Consider the following 22131-nt stretch of genomic DNA (forward strand, 5'->3'; position numbering starts at 1 on the left):
AATAAACACAATTTCATGTATTTTCATCCTAGTCTTTACTATTCAATTTTATTTATCTTCAACAATGTACAGCAATCAAGTGGATTTGTAGATAACTAATACTTTACTGTATAATGCAGAAACATATATTTGAGAACAAATTAGCATATCCAAGAGAAAGAAGATTACAGCTCACTACTGGAATCTTTCAGGAATCATAATGGTATAGTTAAAACTACCCATTTAAGAATTTCAGCATAAAAGACATATATAAACATTTGACTTTGTACAAAACTGGCCATTTTATGTACTTGAACCAAAGGTATGAACTCCTGTATTAAGGTGTATGCAATTTAACATTTATCTTTGGCATCTATGGGATTTTGTTTCCTTTATGCCAGTAGTTATCAATTTCATTAATGTACTGGGGATCCAGTACAGTCCAAGTAACTTTCATTAGAGTACAGGATGAGAAATTGGGACCAAAATGATTCCAGGTTTATAAGTAAAATTTTTAAGTTCCAAAAAAAAAAAAAAATCACAGAAAAAAACCTGGAAGAAAACAGTCTGGATTCTATTGGCAGGTAAATTCCATGAAAAGGAGGCAATTTCTGCTCACTGCTTTACTCCTAGAGCCTAGAATAATGCCTGAAACACAGAACAGCAGTCCCCAAGCTTTTCGGCACCAGGGATGGAGTGGGGTTGTGGAAGACAATTTTTCCACAGATCAGGGTACAGGGTGGGGGTGGGGACATGGTTTCTGTATGATTCAAAAGTATTACACTGACTGTGCACTTTATTTCTATTGTTATTACATCATCTGCACCTTAGATCATCAGGTATTAGATCCCGGAGGTTGGAGACCGCTGACACAGAAGACACTCACAGCTCTTGAAATGAGGTAAAACATGCATAACATCTCCATTAACCTTAGCAAGGGATAAAAAAAACTTCAAGTTACAACATGCACAGAACAGAAGATAAAGTTGTAAAATACTTTTTATTGTAAAAACAGAGTCAATAGAGGTTGACAACATAAATGTTATCTCAGAACATTTCCCCTTGGTTCTTGGATTTCCTAGGTTCCCATGTACCACCAAGTCTCCATTAGCACATGCCAGGTTTTATGGTTCTTTTCAGATATGTTTATTGATTATGTGTAAATATTGCTTAGAAACAAAAGTCCATATGATATTAAAACAAACAAAATACCTGCTGTGCCTTTCTTTCACATTTCCTACAGGGAGACCTATCTCAGGTGCTTTCACAATTTAAAAGTTAAGTTAGCGCCTTAACCAAACCAAAGAATCCTCTGTCACAAATTATTAAATCAAACCTCTCATGACATTTCCCATACATCCAGATTTAAAGATTTTAAAACAAAATGAATTTAGAATTTAAAACAAACTTCAGGCTGATTTTTCATATTTGAAAGACTATTTGCAGCATACAAATGGAGAGAGTAGTGCAAAACGCATCAAGTTTTATATGATAAATATACTTTCAACCTAATGGCTGCCTCAAAAGCAAAGAGTGAAAAATTATCCCTTCTCAAAAGCAATCTAGATGGACTCAATAAAGTTCACAATTTAGAAAGATCAACTGCTACTCTATTTCCATAGATTGCAAAATGATTTCAGAAACATATTAAAACATACCATTGTTTTACAAAAATAGAAATATTATTTGGGACTTTACAAAATTTTATAAAATATAACACTATATTTGTAAATTCGAGATAGTTTCACACTGAAATAGAAAATACTTCCACAGATATGAAGTCTATCAAACTTAACCGGTCTGTGCTGACCATCCTCCTACATTATTTCTTCCAAATCTTTAACTATTATCTGTGCTCTAGCGTGAGATTTTTTTAAAGAAATTGTTTATATTTCAAGAAATTGTATAAGATTTTTCATTTTTGAAATAATGTTAAAGCAGATGAATTTATACCTAAAAATGTGTCAGTGGAAATAATGCAATGACCATTTGCCCTTGGTAAATTTCAAACCAAACTCCTAAGAATGGCAATTATAATTTGGTACCTATAGAAAGTAAAAATATAATAACAATAATATTTTATGAAAAAATATTCATACAGAATGAAGGACCTCAAAATTTAGTTACTTGTAGGTGTCAAATGAGAAGCATTTCCTAATTACACCCATCTATAACATTCATTTTATCACCTCAGAAAGCACCAGTGTACTTTTAAAACAAAACTAAAAAGTGAGAAGGTAGGGGCTTATTTCATGCAACAGTGCTACTATGATAAGGCACCACCTGGTATATGAAAAAGTCAAAGTATTTCCAAAACATGTATTTCTGTTACTGGTATCTTAACCTTTAGATAGGATGGTTAGAAAAAAGCTAATAACATAATTCACTAACCACATCTTACTCCTTTCTCCATCATTCTTTGCTTTTAGTTTTTCCATATAACAGAACATATAATAAACAACAATGCAGCACATGATATGTTAAACATCTCTTCCCAACCATCCAAGAAAGTAGTCTAGAATTAAAACAAGAAACCAAACATTTGTCTGATATATTTGCAATAGCCTATCCCTGTAGAAGAACAGGGAGCTGGGGGAGGTAAGGAGAGGTTGTGGGGGGAGGGGGATGATAACAGGACCTATTTTCTATAGAGTATACTGAGGCACATAGGTTGAAAATTTCTCAGGCAAATTCATGGCAAGAGCAAAATGGAGAGAAAGCTCAGAATTTTACATTCCCCCAGAGCTGATTTCTCAGACAGTCACACCCGATTAAATATTTCAAAATATGCCCTTAGTCACTGCTATCATCATCATCATCATCATCAGATACGTCATTTAAAGGCGGCTTCAGTGACTGACTGTAAGAGTCTGATCTAGCAGGCTGGCACGTGGCCATGTCCCCAGTAGAAAGCAGGTCATAGCAGAAGTCACAAATCCGCACAGGCTTAGAGGACTGGCTGGGAAGAAGAAATCTCTTTTCAGAGCAGGGCCCACAGACAACAAAACCACATTTGCGGCAATGGTGACGACGATTAACAGGTGTGAATTTTGCTTTCTGACAACGCATACATACAGTTGCCTCAGAGTCAGGAACCCAGACGGCAGCATGTTCATTACTGGGTGTCTTCCCACTTTTGGAGAGTAAATCAGTGACACATTTATTTATATGATTCATCCATTCTGACTTCTCAGTGGCAGTGGCAGCATAAACTGCAAATGATTTCGTTGGTGTCTTGATCAGCCATCCATTCCTCAAGTCTCCCTCATCTTTGATGGAATCAATTGTGACATTTTCCAGGGGAATAATATGTTGTTTGTTATATTTTTTCTTCTGGATGACAATATTGCCATATACAAGAATATCATTAAATAAGAAAAACTGCCTTGCTTTGGGCTTTTTCCTGCACAACTTAGTCAATACGCCTTCGCCAATAAGAACACGTCCAGGTATAGTTAAGGGTTGGCCAGCTGCTCCAAAACAGTTTTCTACTATATTTATACGTCTAGTATTTGCTTCACTATTTGCCAAGCGATCCACCATCTTTTGCTAATAGCCTTAAAAGAGAGAGAGAGAGAAATTAAATTAGCACATACAAATTATAAATTCATGTAAGTTTTAAAAAATGACATCATCTAAATTTAATCTAACAAATCATACTTTTACCCCAAAGCAAAGTTCTCCAATTGTTTCTAAAATAATCACTAAGCACACCAAAAGAGCTAACATCTCTCGATTTTTATAATCATCAAAAACACTATTCACCACCTCAACGTATGTACCAGACTAGTTAAGGTATTTATGAAAGAATAAACTTCCTACAGACATAAAACAACAATTAGAAAATTAATATAAGTCATCAGGTCCATAAAATTTAATCTCAGAGGTATTAAACAAGAGGGTCAAATATTATATTAATATAAACTAAGAAAAATGACTAATTTTTCCAGTAAACTCTTACCACTGAGCTATAGCCTCAGTTCTCTCACCTGATTACCAGAATGGTTTCCCAACACATCTCACTGCCTGCGGTCTTGCCCCTTAAATCAATCTTCAGGCAATAATTTCACAAAAGCAAATCTGATCATGCCATTACTCAAAATTACTCCCCTTAACCTATAAAATGCAGAATCTTTAGGATGGCATAAAGCCCTTCATTATCTGGTTCTTGCTTATCTTCCCAGACTCATCCTAAGTCACTCTTTACCTCAAATCCTATGTTCTAAGAAAACCCTATCACTGGCAGTCACTTCAACTACACAGATCATCTTTCATGCTGCTGCATCCTTTACTATTCACTTCCCTGGTAGCTCAGATGGTAAAGCATCTGCCTACAATGCAGGAGACCTGGGTTCGATCCCTGGGTCGGGAAGATCCCCTGGAGAAGGAAATGGCAACCCACTCCAGTATTCTTGCCTGGAAAATCCCATGGATGGAGGATCCTGGTAGGCTACAGTCCATGGGGTCGCAAAGAGTCGGACACAACTGAGCGACTTCACTTCACTTCACCCCCAGCTAACTCTTCAGTTCAGTTCAGTCACTGAGTCATGTCCGACTCTTTGCGACCCTATGAATCACAGCACGCCAGGCCTCCCTGTCCATCACCAACTCCCGGAGTTTACTCAAATTCATGCCCATCGAGTCGGTGATGCCATCCAGCCATCTCATCCTCTGTCGTCCCCTTCTCCTCCTGCCCCCAATCCCTCCCAGCATCAGGGTCTTTTCCAGCGAGTCAACTCTTTGCATGAGGTGGTCAAAGTATTGGAGTTTCAGCTTCAGCATCAGTCCTTCCAATGAACACCCAGAACTGATCTCCTTTAGGATGGACTGGTTGGATCTCCTTCAAGTCCAAGGGACTTTCAAGAGTCTTCTCCAACACCACAGTCCAAAAGCATCAATTCTTCGGCGCTCAGCTTTCTTCACAGCGTATCCTTCAAAACTCAGTTTAGGTTATCATGCCTACTCCAGGAAGCCTTCCTTAAACTCAGTTAGACTAAACACCTTCCTCTGTGCTCTTCATATTCTCTGTACCTTCTGGACTTACTCTTGTGGAAGGACTGAAATTTGTCTTCTCCATAGGCTGCAATGGAAACTAAAAGGCACAAACCATCTGATATCTACCTTTGAAACTCACGTCTTCTGGCACAGCAAAAGTGCTTAAAAATGTTGACAAGAACATCTTAGCAATATGCAAAACCCACATTAATCTAATTTTAAATGAGCATAGATTTAAGCACTAGATCTAATTTTTCCCCCAATTTTGGGTCCTTATAAAGCCTTCTTGCCTTCCACAAGGGTGGACTCTGCCCTGAAAGTTATTCCCAAGAATTAATGACAATGCATGGCTCCAAACTGTGATGGCCTCTCTTTCTAATTAGGGCAAATCTGCCAGCCAGTTAAAAGTCTACTGTCTTACACACAAGTGCATCACAGAAGAGGAAATAAAAAACAGTAAACATACAAAGAGGCTCAATTCCATTTATAATTAAATAAGCAAATAAAACATTAGGATATTTTTTCATTCAGCAGATTAACAAAATTTTTAAAATTTCTTAGGAAGTAATACTATTAAGGATATAGGGAAACAGTTACCCTCATACACTACAGAAAATATGTGTACCTGTAGATCCAGGTGCTTAAAAGAAAACTGACTTAAGTGCATAAAGATATGTACAGCGATTTTCAATACAGCACTGTAACAGGAAAAAAAAAAAGGAAAAGCTCCAAATGTTTAAAAAAAGGAATTGGCTGAACAAATATGCTAAATATCTGTTAAGAATGTGACAGATCTAAATACAGTGATATGGGAAAATGTTCAAGATATTCAGGTGGGGAAAATTGAACATAATGGTCTCATTTTTGTTTCAAATATATACCAAATTTCATCAAATCTAAGATCCTGTTGATTTTTAAGGTAACAGTCTCATTTTATGTGCTATTGAGAATGAAAAATGTTGCCAATTAAATCATGGTACACTTTTGATTATAAGACATCCCAATTTTAAAGACACAAAATATAGTAAAACCTGTTCATGTTTACAGTCAATGAAATATGATATAAGCGCATAATCACAGACACTAGTTAAATGTATAAAATTAGAAAACTATATATTATAATATCCACAATGGTTATTTAGCTCTGGCAAGTACAATTATGGATAATTTTTCATATTTACATTATAGTCAAACACTCAACGTGTTTGTTAGGCACTTAGGTACAGGAAAAAAAAAATCTAAATAACACAGGCAAGGTCCCCACTCTTCAAAGCTTACCTCCTAGTTGGGGAGGAGGTAAACAGGAAAACAGGAAAAGAAAAAACAAAAATCAAGAAAATCTGTGCAGTGGTTTTCACACTTATTATTTTACTGTTTTAACTGTCTCAAACTCCTGTGAAATAACTAGAGAAGTTTTTCTCTCCCAAAGAAGCATCTAGTAATATTAGCTGAAATGTGAGCTGAAGGAGAATCTAAGGCATGAAGAGATTCAGGCAAACAGTCTGGAATAACTACTCACTGGGAGCTCAAGCAAGAGCTGAGCACTGCACATGCATTACTATACTTCCTACCCAGATCAACTTTATGATATAAGATGCACTATTAGCTCCATTTTACAGATGAGCAAATGGACATAAAGGAGTTAAGTACCATGCTCATAGCTGTCACAGAACTGGGGCTCAAAGCTGATTCCTCCATGCTGTAGCCAATATATTACGGCACACTAACTATTCCTTAAGGCTCCACTGACTCTACAAGAACTAAGAAAGCTACTGCTAGCCTCTGGACTCTCACAGTAAACCCTAAATATACTGAGGATAAAAGAATACTAATTTGAGAAAGGAGAGGTCATCATTATTTATTTGGCCAGTCTTCTGATTTTGCAATGTATGAAGCCTGAATCTCTGTTCATAAATCTTTCTCCCTGTTTAAGAATTATGCAACAAAAGTACAGTTTAGGGCATTAACTGTTACTTGGCTAGAACAAATAGCTTTCAAAGTTTGACAGTGACACTGATATGAAATGTATTTCATATTGCAGTGTTACAAACATATATAATTCAACTATGTATCATGTATTCTGCTGCTGCTGCTAAGTCGCTTCAGTCGTGTCTGACTCAGTGCAACCCCATAGACGGCAGCCCACCAGGCTCCGCTGTCCCTAGGATTCTCCAGGCAATATGGAGTGGGTTGCTATTTCCTTCTCCAGTGCGTGAAAGTGAAGTCGCTCAGTCATGTCTGACTCTGCGACCCCATGGACTGCAGCCCCCCAGACTCCTCCGTCCATGGGATTTTCCAGGCAAGAGTACTGGAATGGGTTGCCATTGCCTTCTCCAAATGTATTCTAGCATCTTCATTTATTTTAATGACAGCTGAAGCCCATTTGATTGACTTCGGTAATGGACTGTGACCTATTAATACATTTGAAAAACAATGAGCACAAAGAACTTAAGACCTTTGGCCTCCCTTCCCTTATCCCTGTCAGTCCTGAAATATTTTCTGACAAGAAAAGGGGAAGCACTGAGCTTGAAAACCCAAGAATATACATACACAGAAGAGAAGGTTGGCTGGGCACCACAGGGAGGGACTAAGGATAGAAGACTAGCAAACGGGAAATCAAAATACTACCTTTCGCTGGATAACTGCTAGATACCCCAAGGCAGGTTCTCAATAAACTGGATTTATAAGGCACTAGCCTTTGGCCTAGGCTGAAATAGGACCTCTACCTTCTCCCAGAGTCCAAATTCAAGTCTACCACCTGAGGTGCCCCAAACAGTAAGAACTCTCAAAGAGTTTTGTGAGAGTATCAGAATACAAGGATACTGAAGCTAGCCAAAGAGTGAGCCCCTTGCATGTCTGCAGGAAAAGAAGACAACTATTAATATAAAATGTGGCCCAACTGAACTTTTGTCTACTTTTCTTAGGCAGGAATACCAGTGAATATAGTAAGAGCTGGGAAGAATAAATCTTCTGGCACAGAAGACTTCTTTAGGATAGATTCCAAGAAGTAAAATTACTGGGTCAAAAGGCACCAATGTTCAAAGCACAGGCTACCTTTTACAGAATTTCCATTCTGAAAGGCAATACCAATTTACCAAGTGGCACGATGACCCAACCCATCTGGTCTCACACAGAACATTTTCCTTTAAAAATTTCAGCAGGGTAGATATTTTTAAATGTAGATTTTTTATTCATTTCTCTTACTTCTATTTATTATGTTTATCCATTCAAAAACTGTTTACTGAATATTTTCTAAATGCCGGATATTATCCTTTTCCTCTCAGAGCTCACAGTCTAGTGGAGAAGAAAGACAGTAAGTAAGTAAATGAACGGGTGATTCTAAAAGGTCAAATGCAATGAAGGAAATCAGCAGTGTGCCAAGATATAGGGAAAAAACTCATTTATTGAATAATTCAAAGACTTCACTGAGGTGGTGCTACACACTGGGTCTTAAAGGATGAGGAGTCAGCTTTACAAAGGAACTAATACTATGAACAAAGGTCCTACAACAAGAAAGAAGAGTACTTTCAATTTAATTGAATGTTTTATTTTATAGCAACCTAGTGAGACTGGCCATTTTCTAATATGTTTACTAATCTGTATTCCTATGTTCATATATTTAGATTATTAACCTGTATATTATACATAAAGGCTATTAACCCATTTATCTCAGTGCTTTTCCTAGTATATTATTCTGCAATTTTGTTTATGGTGTTTGACATAGAGGGAGTTTTTCTTAAGTAGTTATACTTACATTTTCCTTTGTGACTTTCCCATGACTCCTAAACTTTTCTTATCCAGGTATCAGATGTTCCCATTTAGTATTCTGTTTTATGACATGAATTTTACATTTAATGCTTTTATACACCTGAAATTTATTCTGGCATAGGTAAGAAACCCTTTTTTCTTTAAAATATTCACATTCTAAAGATGCTAACTGCTCCAGAATCACCAAATACTGTGTGACCTCCGGTTTCCACACATATAAATGGAAATAATAATAGCTGCATCAGGAGAGGATTAAAGGAGATAATGCATAAATAATGTTCAAAGCAAGTAGTCAACAAGTGGTAGCTATTATTTATTGCTATTAATAATCCAATCTACTGATTTATGATATTCTATCATATTAAATTTTTATACAGTATTATAACACTACTTCTGGGCTGTCTGGTCTAATCCTTTACTCTGTTTTTAATTCTTTTGTCAGTAACATGCACCTGGTAAAACTAGCCTAGAGTATTTCCCATTACTTAACATTTTACATGTTTTAGCTGATCTCCTCTGATTATTCATCCAGATGACATCTACTCAGAACAGTGGTTCCCAACTTAGCTGCCTGAAACCACAGGGGAGCTCTAATCTATAGAATACTAGAAAGAATAGTCATCTCAATGTACCATCTGGGTCCAAAATAGTCTTTTTATTTATTTTTAATATATTGTCATTTTACAACTAACTTACAGCAATACAAATAAAGGGATAGTAAAAAAAATTACTTTAAGAACAATCTTTATAAAAATTTAAACACAGCAAATTTCTTATTACATGTTTCTGTTATTGAATGCATACAGAAGCAAAACAATCTGTATGTTTGCAAAGGATAAAAGATGTATCCTTTAAACGCAACTAACTGCTCATAAGTTATCAAGCATGAATCTACAACATTTCCATTTGCTTTTAGGAGTATTGTTTACTAATTAATTCTGAGTCTGAGAAATCGTCAAGAAAATCATCAGTTGAAGACTTGCAGTCTGAGATTTCACTAATAATGCTTTATCATCAAGTCTAAGTGTAGCCTTTTCTTTCCACTTATCTTCTGACTTGTCTAATCACTCTGAAATGTATGGTTTTGTCCTTTTATTGTCATTATATGGAACATGTAAAATGAAAAAATCTATATTCGCAAATGTTAAATGAAAGCTTAAAATAAACAGAAAAGACCAAGAAGGATATCTCCAAACTGCTCTTGTATCTTTTTGAAAAATGATGCAATACTTTGGTTAATGTAATAAAAAAACTGAAAAATGGTGCAATGGTGGTGATATATTTTATCACTGTATCATCCTTCTAGGCAATTACTTCTATGTTCTTTTTTTTTGGGGGGGGGGTGTTAATAATTCCTAATAGTAAAATGCTTCATGATATAGGGAAAATAAGATCACTAAAATCCTGTACTGTATCTTAGATTTATACATGTCTAATAAGCCCATATGGTAATCACAAGCCATGTTATTTAGTAAGTAAAATTTCCTTTTTGTTTTGAAAATCTCTAAGAAATAATAAAACATATAAATATTAATCACTACAAATAATTACAACTGATTAAAACAGAAATTCAAAAACCAAAATTGAAACCAATAGACTGATGATAAATATAAAAGGTTAAGAATCATGGTTATCTAGATCTCTCCCCAAGATGTTCTGATTTTATTAGTCTGAGGTATGTGGGGTATGGCCTACACTGATATCCTTTAAAATTCCCCAGGTAATTCTACTGTGCAGCTAAGGTTTAGAGCCATGTTAAATTACAATAAATAAATGAAAAAAAAATAAACAGACCAAATCCACTGAAATTTTGATGAATTCATATTATAGTCATAAATTAACTTGTCATAGTCAGATGTTAATTTATAATTTAAAATGTTCCTAACAGGTTGATACTATCTCTTCCCAAGATTTTAAATCTTGGGTTAATGGGCCCAGAAATTCTGTAGGTTTCCTATCACAGGATTATTATGTTACTTACATAGATTCCCAGGTACTTCATACTTTTGTTGCTATTTTGAATCTAATCTCTTTTCCACACTGTATTTTCTAATTCATTATAAGAAAAGTACTAATATTTCTGTTAGTTTCTTCCCACATCCAGCCACTTCGGGGAACCCTCCATTCTAACCCCTCCAGTACCCTGGCCTGAGAATCCCATGGACGGAGGAGCCGGGCGGGCTGCAGTCCGGGTCGCACAGAGGACGCGACTGAGCACAGCACAGCACACGCTCTAACAGTTCTCCATGTGACCTCCTCTGTCTTCTTTTCCAGCAAATGGTGTCTGGCAGCCTTAATTCATAGTTTAAAACAGGAAAAGCATACCGAAAACAAAACAAAGAAATCCTCTTAACCTTTATACAGTCAGCTTTATAAACCAATTTTTAAAAATTAAGCCATCCAAAGTTTCAAAAAAAGTTTTCTTGTAGACAAGAACCGTATTTGAATTGTCCAAGTTTCACTCTAGTCTTTTGCTAACCTTGTTTCTAAAGTTAATATGTTCCTCAGTGGAGTGTCTACCACCTGTTAAAAATGAAATACTAGATGAGGCAAAAACTCTCTTAAAAAGAATACTGGTTACAACTGAGAAGCGAGTCCAACTGTCACAGAATACTATGGCCCAGTTCTTCTTACAGAAAACCAATACCTCTTATCTCATCCTTGTGGGTGAGTTTAAAACAAAAAATCATCTAATTTCTTACTTGAATCCAAGACATCTGATATCAGTGAGAATGAGTATTCATTCAACTGTGCACTGTACCGGAAAAAAACAATAAACTATGAACCAAAAGACCTGGATTCTAATCTCAGCTCAGGCACTAAATAAGAAATTTCATACAAACTACCTAACCGCTCTATACCCACCCACACCAGCCACCACCTTGAATAAAATAATCTGCAAAGCCCTTTCTGTCTTTAAAATAATGAACTCTGCTAACAGATAACACTTCTGCTTTAATGCAAGGCTTTGTTGTTTCTGTTTTTTGTTTTTAGTCGCTACGTCGTGCCCAACTCTTTTGCGACCCTATGAACTGTAGCCCACCAGGCTCTCTGTCCAAAGGATCTCCCAAGCAAGAATACTGGAGTGGGTTGCCATTTTCTTCCCCAGGAGACTTCCCAACCCAGGGATTGAACCCACAACTCCTGCACTGGCAGGCAGATTCTTTACCACTGAGCCACCAGGGAAGCCCACTACAAGTCTTACTTGCCTACAAATTATTTTCAAATTTTTGACTGTGTCTTAACATCAATCAACATTTTTAAATCTGTGTTACTGCTGAATTCAGACTACAGCAAATGTAGAAGGAAAAGAAGACACAAATAGGAAAGCAGGGAGGAAAAAGATATTTTCAAAAAGTAGCAACTATCAGAGGTAGATCCTCCTTGGGCAAATGTCTAAGTGTTACAGCAGACTATCCCTCTCCTAATACACCTAAGTCTAATGAACAATTATTCTAAACACCTAAGAAAAGGGCAAAAGGTTTTACTTTCGAAAGTTATATAACTTAGTAAGTATAATAATAATCAGGGAATTCTAGGTAAGACGATCAATAAAATACTAGGATAATAAAGCAAGAAACAGTTGAACATGTGGCAAATTAAATTTGGCATTTTAGTAAAATGTACTTATTCCATCAATAAGAAAAGACAAAGTTTTTCCCTCTCCTTTCCAGTAGGACACCATTTTTTTTTTAATGCATGTTTTTCCATTATACTTTGCTACCTTCAGAAATAAATATTCCATTCATGCGGACTTTACCATGCATTTGGGGAAAGCCACTGAAGACACAAGAAACTTAAAATATATGGTAATAAGTACTAAATATGCTCAAAATAATTATTCAAACACTAACAGGAAGTGAAAAGTAAAGCTATGACTAATTTAGCATCTCAGTAAGGGCAGTTTCAAATAGGTTAGGCATGATAGAAAAACTCACTATGGTATATAAAGAACAACTAAGCCACAGTTGAAGATTTTCTAAAATTAATTTAGAAAACCAGAAGGGTCACATTATGAATTTTTTTAAAAAAAGGTCTTTAGAGAGGGGAAGAATACGACCTCAAGCAAAAACAAGTCTTCAACTTGCATTTAAACCACATCACAGAAGACAACATTAATATTCTTTAACTACAGCTATGATCAGGTAACTCTCTATTCAACAACCAAAGGTTCCCTGGTCAACTAAATCAAATCCAAAATCCTTAATCTAGTATGTAAAGCCCTTAAGTCAAGCCCCAGCCTGCCTATCTTTTCAGTTTTGCCTCTTTCTGTAAGTTCTCTTATAACCAAACCAGGATATTCCCAGGATATGCTCTGGGCTTCCTCCCCTCCACCTGCTACTCTGAAATCTATTCAGTCAATTCAGTAACCTCACTGCCACGTGGTGCTTCACCTGTACCATTTTATGGCACTTACAATTCTATTAAATTTTATAAAAATGTCTATGTCTGCTTAATTTCAACAGATTTGGAGGTTCCTGAAAAAAAAGAACATCATTTCCTACAACTTTGTATTCCCAACAGCGCCTACAAAATTGCTTGCATATACATACCAACAATGTGCACTGAGCAGTTAAAAGTGGCAGCAACTTCTCAATCTTGGGTTTTATAAAAATCAAAGACATCATTTTTGACATTCATAGTACTAATTTTCACACAAAACAGGAACCACACCCCACACATCAAATGCTTCACTAGGCCCACAGATTTTAAATTTATAGCAAATGTTCCGGTCTATTTAACTATGGTATCTAATTATGAATTCTAAGTGTTGAGCATAGCAGATCCTGTTTTTAAAGTCTCAATCTCATGATAATATATAAAGATGATTTCTTCTCTTGCCAAAAAGCACAGCTGTTTAGTTAGCAAATAAAAAATGATGATGTATGCGTATTTTCATCAACAAATTTCACATTAAAAAACTGCATCATGTCAGAAAGTATTTGTACAGGGGCAGCTGTACAGTGCTGACAGCTGTTAAATCATTGTATAATATTTGAAAAATAAAGCTGGTACCCATTATAGCCCTAATAGTAGTTACAATCTCATTACATTCAAGACTTTATGCTTTGTGTTAAAGGGAAAAAAAGAATGAACCAGACACTGGGAATTAAGACGTGTTTCCAAAAAGTTTTAATAAAAAGCACAATGAAATAAATACTATAATTTTAAAAAAGTGGTAAGGAAGAATGTAGCAGTTGAACACTTGAAACAGGCTGTGAAAAAAAAAGTTGAACTTCAAAAGACAAAAAAATGATACAGCATAAAGCCCTACAAGTAAAAATGTGTTGTAAAAAAGTTACATGTACTCCACTACCTTGCTTTTAAAATCTGAAGAACTGTGAGGACTCCTAATTTTTAAAATAAAGTGTATCCCCCGCTCCCCCGGAAAAAAAAAAATTACATGTACAGCTGCAGAAGACGCAGTATAAGAGTTATTCAGCAGAAAAAGTTATTTAGTGGGAAAATAGTGGAGAAAAACAAGTGAGAGATCTTGTTGATTCCTGAGGGTTCTTTTCAAAGCTTCAGGAATAAGTGGCCTGATTTGATCTGGATTCTTCTAAGATAACTGTGGAAACAATGAAAAGATTTTAGAAGGGAGAGACTGAAAGCAGGACCCAGTTGAAAAATTACAAAAGGGGAAAGTTGAGGCGAGTCTGAAGTTTGCAACAAGAAAAGGAAAAACTGGTAAGGTTCAGGACTGCCATAACTAATTAGATGTGGAAGAGTAAAACTGAAATTAAATCCCTGGGTTCTTAGTGTAAGCAATATGGAAGCTAGTAAAATCAGTAATTTTCAATGAATTTCAAGTAAAAAAACATTTACTGATCACTTTGTACAAAGGTAGAGGTACTCAAAACTCCCAATTTTTGTGAAGAAAGATAGTCACCAAGCTTACATACACAGATATATGTAATTCATTGTTACACATAGGGTATGTTTCCAAAGGAAAGAGGATGATGGGAGAAACTGATAAGGAAGGAAACAAAATAAGAAAGTGTTTGGTAGCATACAATGTGCTATGAACTGAGGAATATGATTACCTCAAATCTGTGCACTCAAAGTCTAAAGGAGCAGAGGAAAAACCAAAACATAAAATTTTTTTAATTAAAAAAATAAAAAGAGTGATGAAACCTCAGGCCAAAGATTATGGTTGGCTTTGATGGTATAGTAACTTTGATCAGGGGGAATATTTAGAAACTCTTAAATGACTAGAAATTCAAGCTAGGCCTTAGAGCAAAAGTCAAACTATTTAGGGGAGAGGGAGAGAGAAAGATGATGATGGTGTTCAAATAAAATAAGGAAATAACTGAGCCCAGGCTGGAAGAAGCAGGGTCTGGGGAAAGTATAGCAGTAAAGTAGAAATCTGGCAAGATAGTGAAGAGCCAAAATACAAAGGAAAAGTAAGCATCAGACTGACTAGCTTAGGCTTTACTATACAGGCAATGGGAAGACTACGGTTTTTAACTAGGAGAATATTAATAAATACGCAGAGGCAGAATACAGGATGAGACGACCAAAGAAGCAATACTGAAGGGAAAAAAAGAAAAAAGCAGGGGTATATTACAACATTCTCTAAATGAGAGGTAACAAGTCTAAGCCACAAATTTGACACCAGAAATAAGAGAGATTACTGAGGTAAGGCAGAAAGGATTTAGCAACCAAGTGAATGTGTTTGAAACTGAATGTAAGATAACTTGTTTTACAGCATTTAAGGTTTAAGCATAAGCCATTGGGCAGGTCAGATGCTAGCTTTGTTCCAGGAGGGAGAAGAAATCATTCTGGGATATACTTATCTTGAAGTACCTTCAGGGTATCCATCATACAAACATCTATCAGACAACAGAAACACCAAGAAAAGCAGGAAGCTCCAGGACATAAAGAGATGTGAAGAGATGACTGTTGTTGCCGTGAATGAGAGGAGAGGGCAGAGGACTAACCTTCGGGGGACGCCTAATTTAAAAAGCAGGAGAGAAGCAAGAGAAGGAGACAAGAGAGCACAAAGCACCTTTTCAACACGCTTTCACACGTCCCACGAGTCTCAGAGACTAAATCAGCTTGTGCCAAAAGGCCACAATACGCACTAAACGTGGTGGGAAAAAATCAAGGACTAAAGGTTAAGATATAGTAATATTTCAGAGAGCAGAGTTCTTTGATTCTGGAATTTTTAACCACAGAAGTTTATCCTGAAAAATAAAACTCTTGGGAGTGGTAGTAGGGGGCTGTAAAACAAATTCTTCCCTGTGGCATCAACTCTAATAGCGATAAACAGAACCTAAATTTCTAGCCCTAGAAAGGAATGGCTAAATGTAACATTTAAAAAGCCAAATATCAGGACTTGCCTGGCGGTCCAGTGGCTAAGAATCCAAACTAAGATATCTCATGCGGTGGAGCAACAAAGCCTGGGCACTGTAACTACTGCGCCTGCACCGCCGCAGCGAAGCTCCCTGCATGCCGCAGCTGAGACCTGATGCAGCCAAACAAATTTTTTTAAAAAGCCAAATATCATAAAAGAAAACATTTTACTACATAAACATATTAAACTTCAACACTGGTGGGAGGGGCATTAAAGTTAAAGAAAAACTGTTGCACAATGTGGCAAAGGATCACATTTTTAATATATAAAGGGCTCCCATAAATCATGAGATAAAAGGAAAATATTTCCCCCCAAAATGGGTAAGATACAAATGGCAATTTCCAAAGGAACAAATGAAGTGAAAGTGAAAGTCACTTAGTCGTGTCCAACTCTTTGGGACCCCATGGACTATACAGAACATGGAATTCTCCAGGCCAGAATACTGGAGTGGGTAGTCTTTCCCTTTTCCAGGGGATCGTCCCAACTCGGACTCAACCCAGGTCTCCCGCATTGCAGGTAGATTCTTTACCATCTGAGCTATCAGGGAACAAATGAAAACAACCAGTAAATGGAAAAAAACATTGGCTCTAAGTGCAAATCAATGAAATAAAAATTTAAATGATGTATTATTCACCTAAGATGTGGAGAAAATGAGCATGCATAGCCTTCAGAGTATATATTGGATCAGCTTTTCAAAATGCCATTTCTGGCAATGTAAGCACTTTAAAAAGTTTCTACAATTTTACCTCCAAGAATAAATGCAAAAAATAATTAGACCAGTGTACAAAATTGTTTACATGAAGACGTTCACTGTAGCTTTGTCTATAATGCTGAACAGTCAGCAACAACCTAAACATTCAACAAAAAAAAATTATGGCATATCCATACAATGGATTTTTAAATAGCTCTTCAGAGAACACAGATTAATATTTAACATGGAAAATTGCTAAATAAGGCAGTTTATGAAATAAAAGCTTCTAAACAGCACATACAATATAAATCTTTTTCTTTAAAGTCTGGAAAAACACCCACCAAAAATTCAGTACTGGTTATCTCTAAGTATTGATACTAAGGTGAAATATTTTGACACTGCCTAATTATTTTATATTGAACATATTCTCATAAACAAAGAAATCGGTTTTAAATTAAAATATAAAGAATATATAGAAAAATATAATGAACACAAAATTATAATTAGGGGCTTCCCTGGTCGCTCAGTAGGTAAAGAATCCACCTGCCAATGCAGAAGAAGAATACAAGTTTTTTTTTCCTTCAACTACTGTTTAAACAAAACAAGTATAAAGAATTAAATGGAAATGTAAAGAAAAAGAAAGATGAAAGAGTTGATGCAAAGAAGAAAACAGAAAATTCACATCACAAAATCCACAGAAGGAAGCAAGGTCATCTGTTAAGGAGTCAAGTGTTTCAAGACTGGGTTTAGCAACCTGAGTTAGGAGTGAAAAGGCAATAAAGAAAATAAGTCAACTTTGGGATGAAAAAGATCAGAAATGAACTAACACACAGGCAGCTGGAAAACAAATATTTAACAGCCATGATAGATGTGCTTTTTTCGGGGGTGCTGCTGCTGCTGCTGCTAAATCACTTCAGTCGTGTCTGACTCTGTGCAACCCCATAGACGGCAGCCCACCAGGCTCCTCCGTCCCTGGGATTCTCCAGGCCAAGAACACTGGAGTGGGTTATGGCAACCTACTCCAGTACTCTTGCCTGGAGAATCCCAGGGACGGAGGAGCCTGGTAGGCCACAGTCCATGGGGTCTCGAAAAGTCGGGCATGACTGAGCAACTTCACTTTCGGGGGTGCTAGGCAGGGAGAAAAGAAAAAGTAAAAGGTGTTATTTACAAGTTGAGAATTGACCAGTAACATGAGGTCAAGGAGAGAAGGACTATGTGGTACTAGTGGGTTCACAGTATATGAACTACAGAATTCAAGATTGGCAAAAGGGAAGAAAACTAACAGCCTGGGAAGGATTGCAGGTGACCAGAAGGACAAAAAGTTGGTTCACTGGATAGGATGGAAAATACAAAGACAGACCCTTGAATGACAATCTCTGGTCACAGTTTAAGACCTGAGGTCTAAATGATGACAAGGTTAAAGAACACAGTCATTCATGCAGGTCATTAATGTAAAGTGGAGATGAAGGTCACTGAACTTGGTGAACTGTAGGTCTGAATGTGGTCTTTCTGGCCTGAAGTAAAGGTAACTATTACTTTAATCTTTGTGCACTTCCCTTTCCTCCAAATTCACTCTTTCTAACCTGACAGGAATTTGGCTGGTACTTAACCTCTCTCTGCACTTTACTCAACCACAAAATGAAGAGAATAAGGAGATGAGAGACTGAATTAAATGAATGGTTCTCAACCCTGACTGCACATTAAAACAAAGAGACAAACAAAAAAACTGGCAAAGCTACCTATACTTTGATTCCAAAGCCAGTGATTGTGATTAATTGTTGAAGGGTGGGGTTCAGGAATCAAGTATTTTTTAAGAAGTTACTCAGGGAACTCTAATGAGCAGCCAAAGTTGAGAACTGAACTAGGTATTTCTAAAGGTTCCTTCCCTTTTAAAACTTTGTTCACTGCCACTGTGCTCATTTGCTGATTAACCTATTGAACATCCTGCACCAAGCACTTCCACAAACATCTTAGTAAACACTGGGAGGCAAATGTTTCTGTGTCAATTTACAAATAAGTTCAGTGAAGGTTAAAGAAATGAAGTGACCTGTTCAAGATTCAAGAGTCACAAGCTAGAATGGAGCCCAGCTAGAATTGAGGTTTGATTTGATTTTGTTCCAATCCATCCTACATGTAACTTGCTTTCTCTAGCACTCACAACAATTACTTGAATGCCTTCTGTTCTCTTCCCAGGACCCCCTCTCCTCCCACCCCCAAGCAAAGCACAAAGTTTGTGATTTACAAGTTGACTGGAGAGAAAATTATGGGAACAAGGAATTAACCCCAAATTTTACAATAATTTCATTACAGAATTACAGACCACCACCTAGGGAGGGTTTGCAATTTAAAACAGCACTATGAGAGTGTATTACGGAGTGCATTTTATTCCCTTAAGCCAACATACACCTTGTTATTAAACACACAGCTGGTGTACAAAGCTGGTTTTCAAAAATAAATTTATCAACAGAAATGCAATTTTTATGTTTTCCAATAAGCAAGATGTTCTGAAACAAAATTCTAAGACAATTCTAGCAAAACAGTAAGTGACAAGAGAAATGAGAGTGTTCCATCAAATAACTTAAATGTATAAACATGATCTTCAAATTTTTAAGGCATTAACTATTTCTATCCAGTGCAAACATTAAACACAGCTGCACTTTAAAAGTATGATTACTATCTTTTTTGCTGACCCACTGCTGCTGCTTCTTTGTTGATTATACTTCAGTACATTATCTACTTGGAAATTTCATAAACATTCAAGTTCTGTACCCCTAGTCCAAATTTAGTTGAGTTACAAAGATAAAATCTCAAAAAGAAAAAAAAAGGCAATTAGAAAAGGTCTAACTACTTTCACTCTTGGAAAGTGCAATTTAACAAGAAATTCATGAAGTATATTTATAAAAGTGTATGTGTATTCATCCATTCAAACCTTTCATGAGCATCATGTTCTCAGCACCCCGAGGAGGAAGAGGCAAGTCAGAGCTCATGTAACGCTTGCTGTTGAGGAAGTGCCATGGCAGAAAAATGTAATATTTACTGGGATTCATCTGGACAGATCAGTGACTTATTCTTGGGGAGAAAAGGGGGTGGGATAAGGAGAACTGTGCAAAAAAGCTTTAAAGAGCACAGGTTGAGTATTTTTAAGAGAAAAAATTTCAGTATATAAAACCTTGGAAATGAGGGAAATTCCTAGGAAACACACACGCACTCACTAAGGAACTCAATTAAAATCAGAAAGAGCAGGTAGGACAGAGAAAACAAAGTGGACAGAAACTGCTCCACGGGAATGAGTTAAGTATCCTGCAAAGGTATACGATAAGAAAAATGAGAAGGCTTCAGTCATAAGACCTCAGTTAAACACCAACTTGTCCGCTAGATTTATGACATCAGTTAAATCACCTCAATTTTAGGTAACTTTTCATCCAGAAAAACACATATGTATAATGGCAATCACCTGACAATGAAAAAAGCAAAACAAAAACTAAGAATATTAGCAATCAAACCTGAGCAGAAGTTATATTTTTACCTACAGATTAAGAAGAGAAATTCTCCAAGACACTTTAAAGGATTTATCTTCTTTGTGATTAAGAGTGCTCTCAGTACAATTAATAAATTTGGAAGCCCAGATGCCTCTATTAAAACTAGTAATTGACATCCATTTACTTGGGTGATTCAAGCTGAATCTTTTTTGCTGCCTTGGTCAAGGCACCAGTTTTATTTTTTGAGGCGATTACATGTGCTTTCCACATAAGTAACTTAACACCATTCACCTCCAACGCTGCGAGGACCGAAGAGATTAAAAACAGAAGCCTTCGTTAATACTGAATTAACCCGAGGACCCCATGAGCTACCAGAGTACAGAAAAATGTAAATACTCAGAACACGGGAGGCATGCACCCTTAAGGAACCAAACGAGGGGGAAAACTTTACAATGTCAAGATCACTTCACCTTATTCTTAAGGGAACAACACATGCCTTTTGGTGATCGGTCTTGGCTTTCCTCGCTGAAGTTCTTCAGTAACGCACTAAAAAAACAACAAACCTTGAGTCTATGAATTACAGAGACGGGCTTGGTTATCTGTAACCTTCATACTACCCGTTCTTTTCACCGCACACTCGCAAGTTACTATTACAACTTAGTAAGAGCGCACAGGGGGTATTCAAGCCGCACGAACAGCAAGCTCTCGGCATCAAACACAAATTTTAAAGAAAAACTTTGGCATACGACTTTAAAAGACTCCAAGTAAGTAAGGCGTCAGAGCCAGCCCTTCTATCAGGGCAAATTGTACGGTGCCTTTTTTTTTTTTTTTTTTGCCTCAAATCACATAAAAAGACACTGTTCAAGTTCTCAAATCACATAAAAAGACGCTGTTCAAGTTACAAGTTCCCTGATGCCCAGACCCTCCAAACTTTCTGGACAGAAAGACGCTGGCACCCCAAGACGCCAGTGGCCACGACGGACACCCAAATCTTCACGCCCTCACAACTTCTCGCCGGATCGCGGGGTCCTCCTCCCCGCGGGCCGGACGAGCACCCGCGCGGCCCTCCCTGCGGCCCGCGAGCCCTCCGGCGGACGGCCGCGGCCCCCTCAGGGCGCGGGGAGCCGCCCGGGAGCGCCCCGTTTCTCACAGACCCCAACATGGCGTCGACCGCCGCCGCTGCCGCCGCCGCCCGAAACGACGACACCTCCCCGCGCCGCCGACGGCCCGGGGACCGCGGGGGGGAAGCGCCCGGAAAGTTTCGCTTCTCTTCTCCCGGCCCGCCGGGGGGCCGCCCGACGACCAAGCCCGGGCTTCACCTACCCAGCCGGGCGCGGACGGCCGCAGCGGCGAAGGTCCGACTTCTCCTCGTCCCGGGCGCCGCGCACGGACCCTCCTTGCTTCCCCGCCCCAGCTTCGAGGGTGTGCTGCCAGCGGCCCCGCGCAGCCGGCGCGATCCGGACGCCGCGGGCGGGCGGGCGGGCGTTGCAGACGCTCGCAGGTGACCCTCCCGCCCCTCCAGTCGAAGCCCACAACGGCCGCCGGGGCTGGCCTCTCCCCTGCGCGCGCGCGCAGAAGCGCGCCGCCACCCACACGCCGGGCGCGGGCGCGGGCGCGAGCACACCCCCAGCGCTCGCTCCCCGCCCTTTCTGGCCTGCTCCCTCGCCCCGCCCGGGCAGTCCCGCGCGCCGGGCCCGAGGGGGCGGGGCCAGCGCGGAGGCCACACCCGCCTGGGCGGCTGGGGCTCGGGATTGGCTCCTCTGCTCGGAGTCGAGGGCGCGCGCCCTGACGCGGATTGGCTGCACGTGAGACGTCTTTTACCTGGGCTGCGGGGCGCAGGCGAGCCCTCGGAAAGGACGGTT

The 22131-nt window shown here is 38.2% G+C and overlaps 1 protein-coding gene across 5 annotated transcripts; it reads right to left on the bottom strand.

The window, feature by feature from the left end:
• Positions 1 to 960: 960 nt before the first annotated feature.
• On the bottom strand, positions 961 to 21899 carry PLEKHF2 (pleckstrin homology and FYVE domain containing 2). Of its 5 annotated transcripts, none has more exons than XM_043483738.1 (3): positions 21593 to 21892; positions 20766 to 20815; positions 961 to 3536 (listed from the first exon to the last, which is right to left on the bottom strand). In XM_043483738.1, exon 3 carries the CDS (start codon positions 3520 to 3522, stop codon positions 2773 to 2775), a length of 750 nt encoding a protein of 249 aa, XP_043339673.1. In that variant the 5' UTR covers positions 3523 to 3536; positions 20766 to 20815; positions 21593 to 21892; the 3' UTR covers positions 961 to 2772. The 5 variants fall into 5 exon arrangements, 4 of the variants coding, with proteins under 4 accessions (XP_043339673.1, XP_043339672.1, XP_043339671.1 ...); XM_043483737.1 differs by having other exon boundaries at positions 20740 to 20815; XM_043483736.1 differs by lacking the exon at positions 21593 to 21892 and adding an exon at positions 21424 to 21468 and having other exon boundaries at positions 20740 to 20815.
• Positions 21900 to 22131: the final 232 nt, after the last annotated feature.

This window comes from Cervus canadensis, chromosome 12, assembly GCF_019320065.1.
Source record: "Cervus canadensis isolate Bull #8, Minnesota chromosome 12, ASM1932006v1, whole genome shotgun sequence".
NCBI lineage: Eukaryota > Metazoa > Chordata > Mammalia > Artiodactyla > Cervidae > Cervus > Cervus canadensis.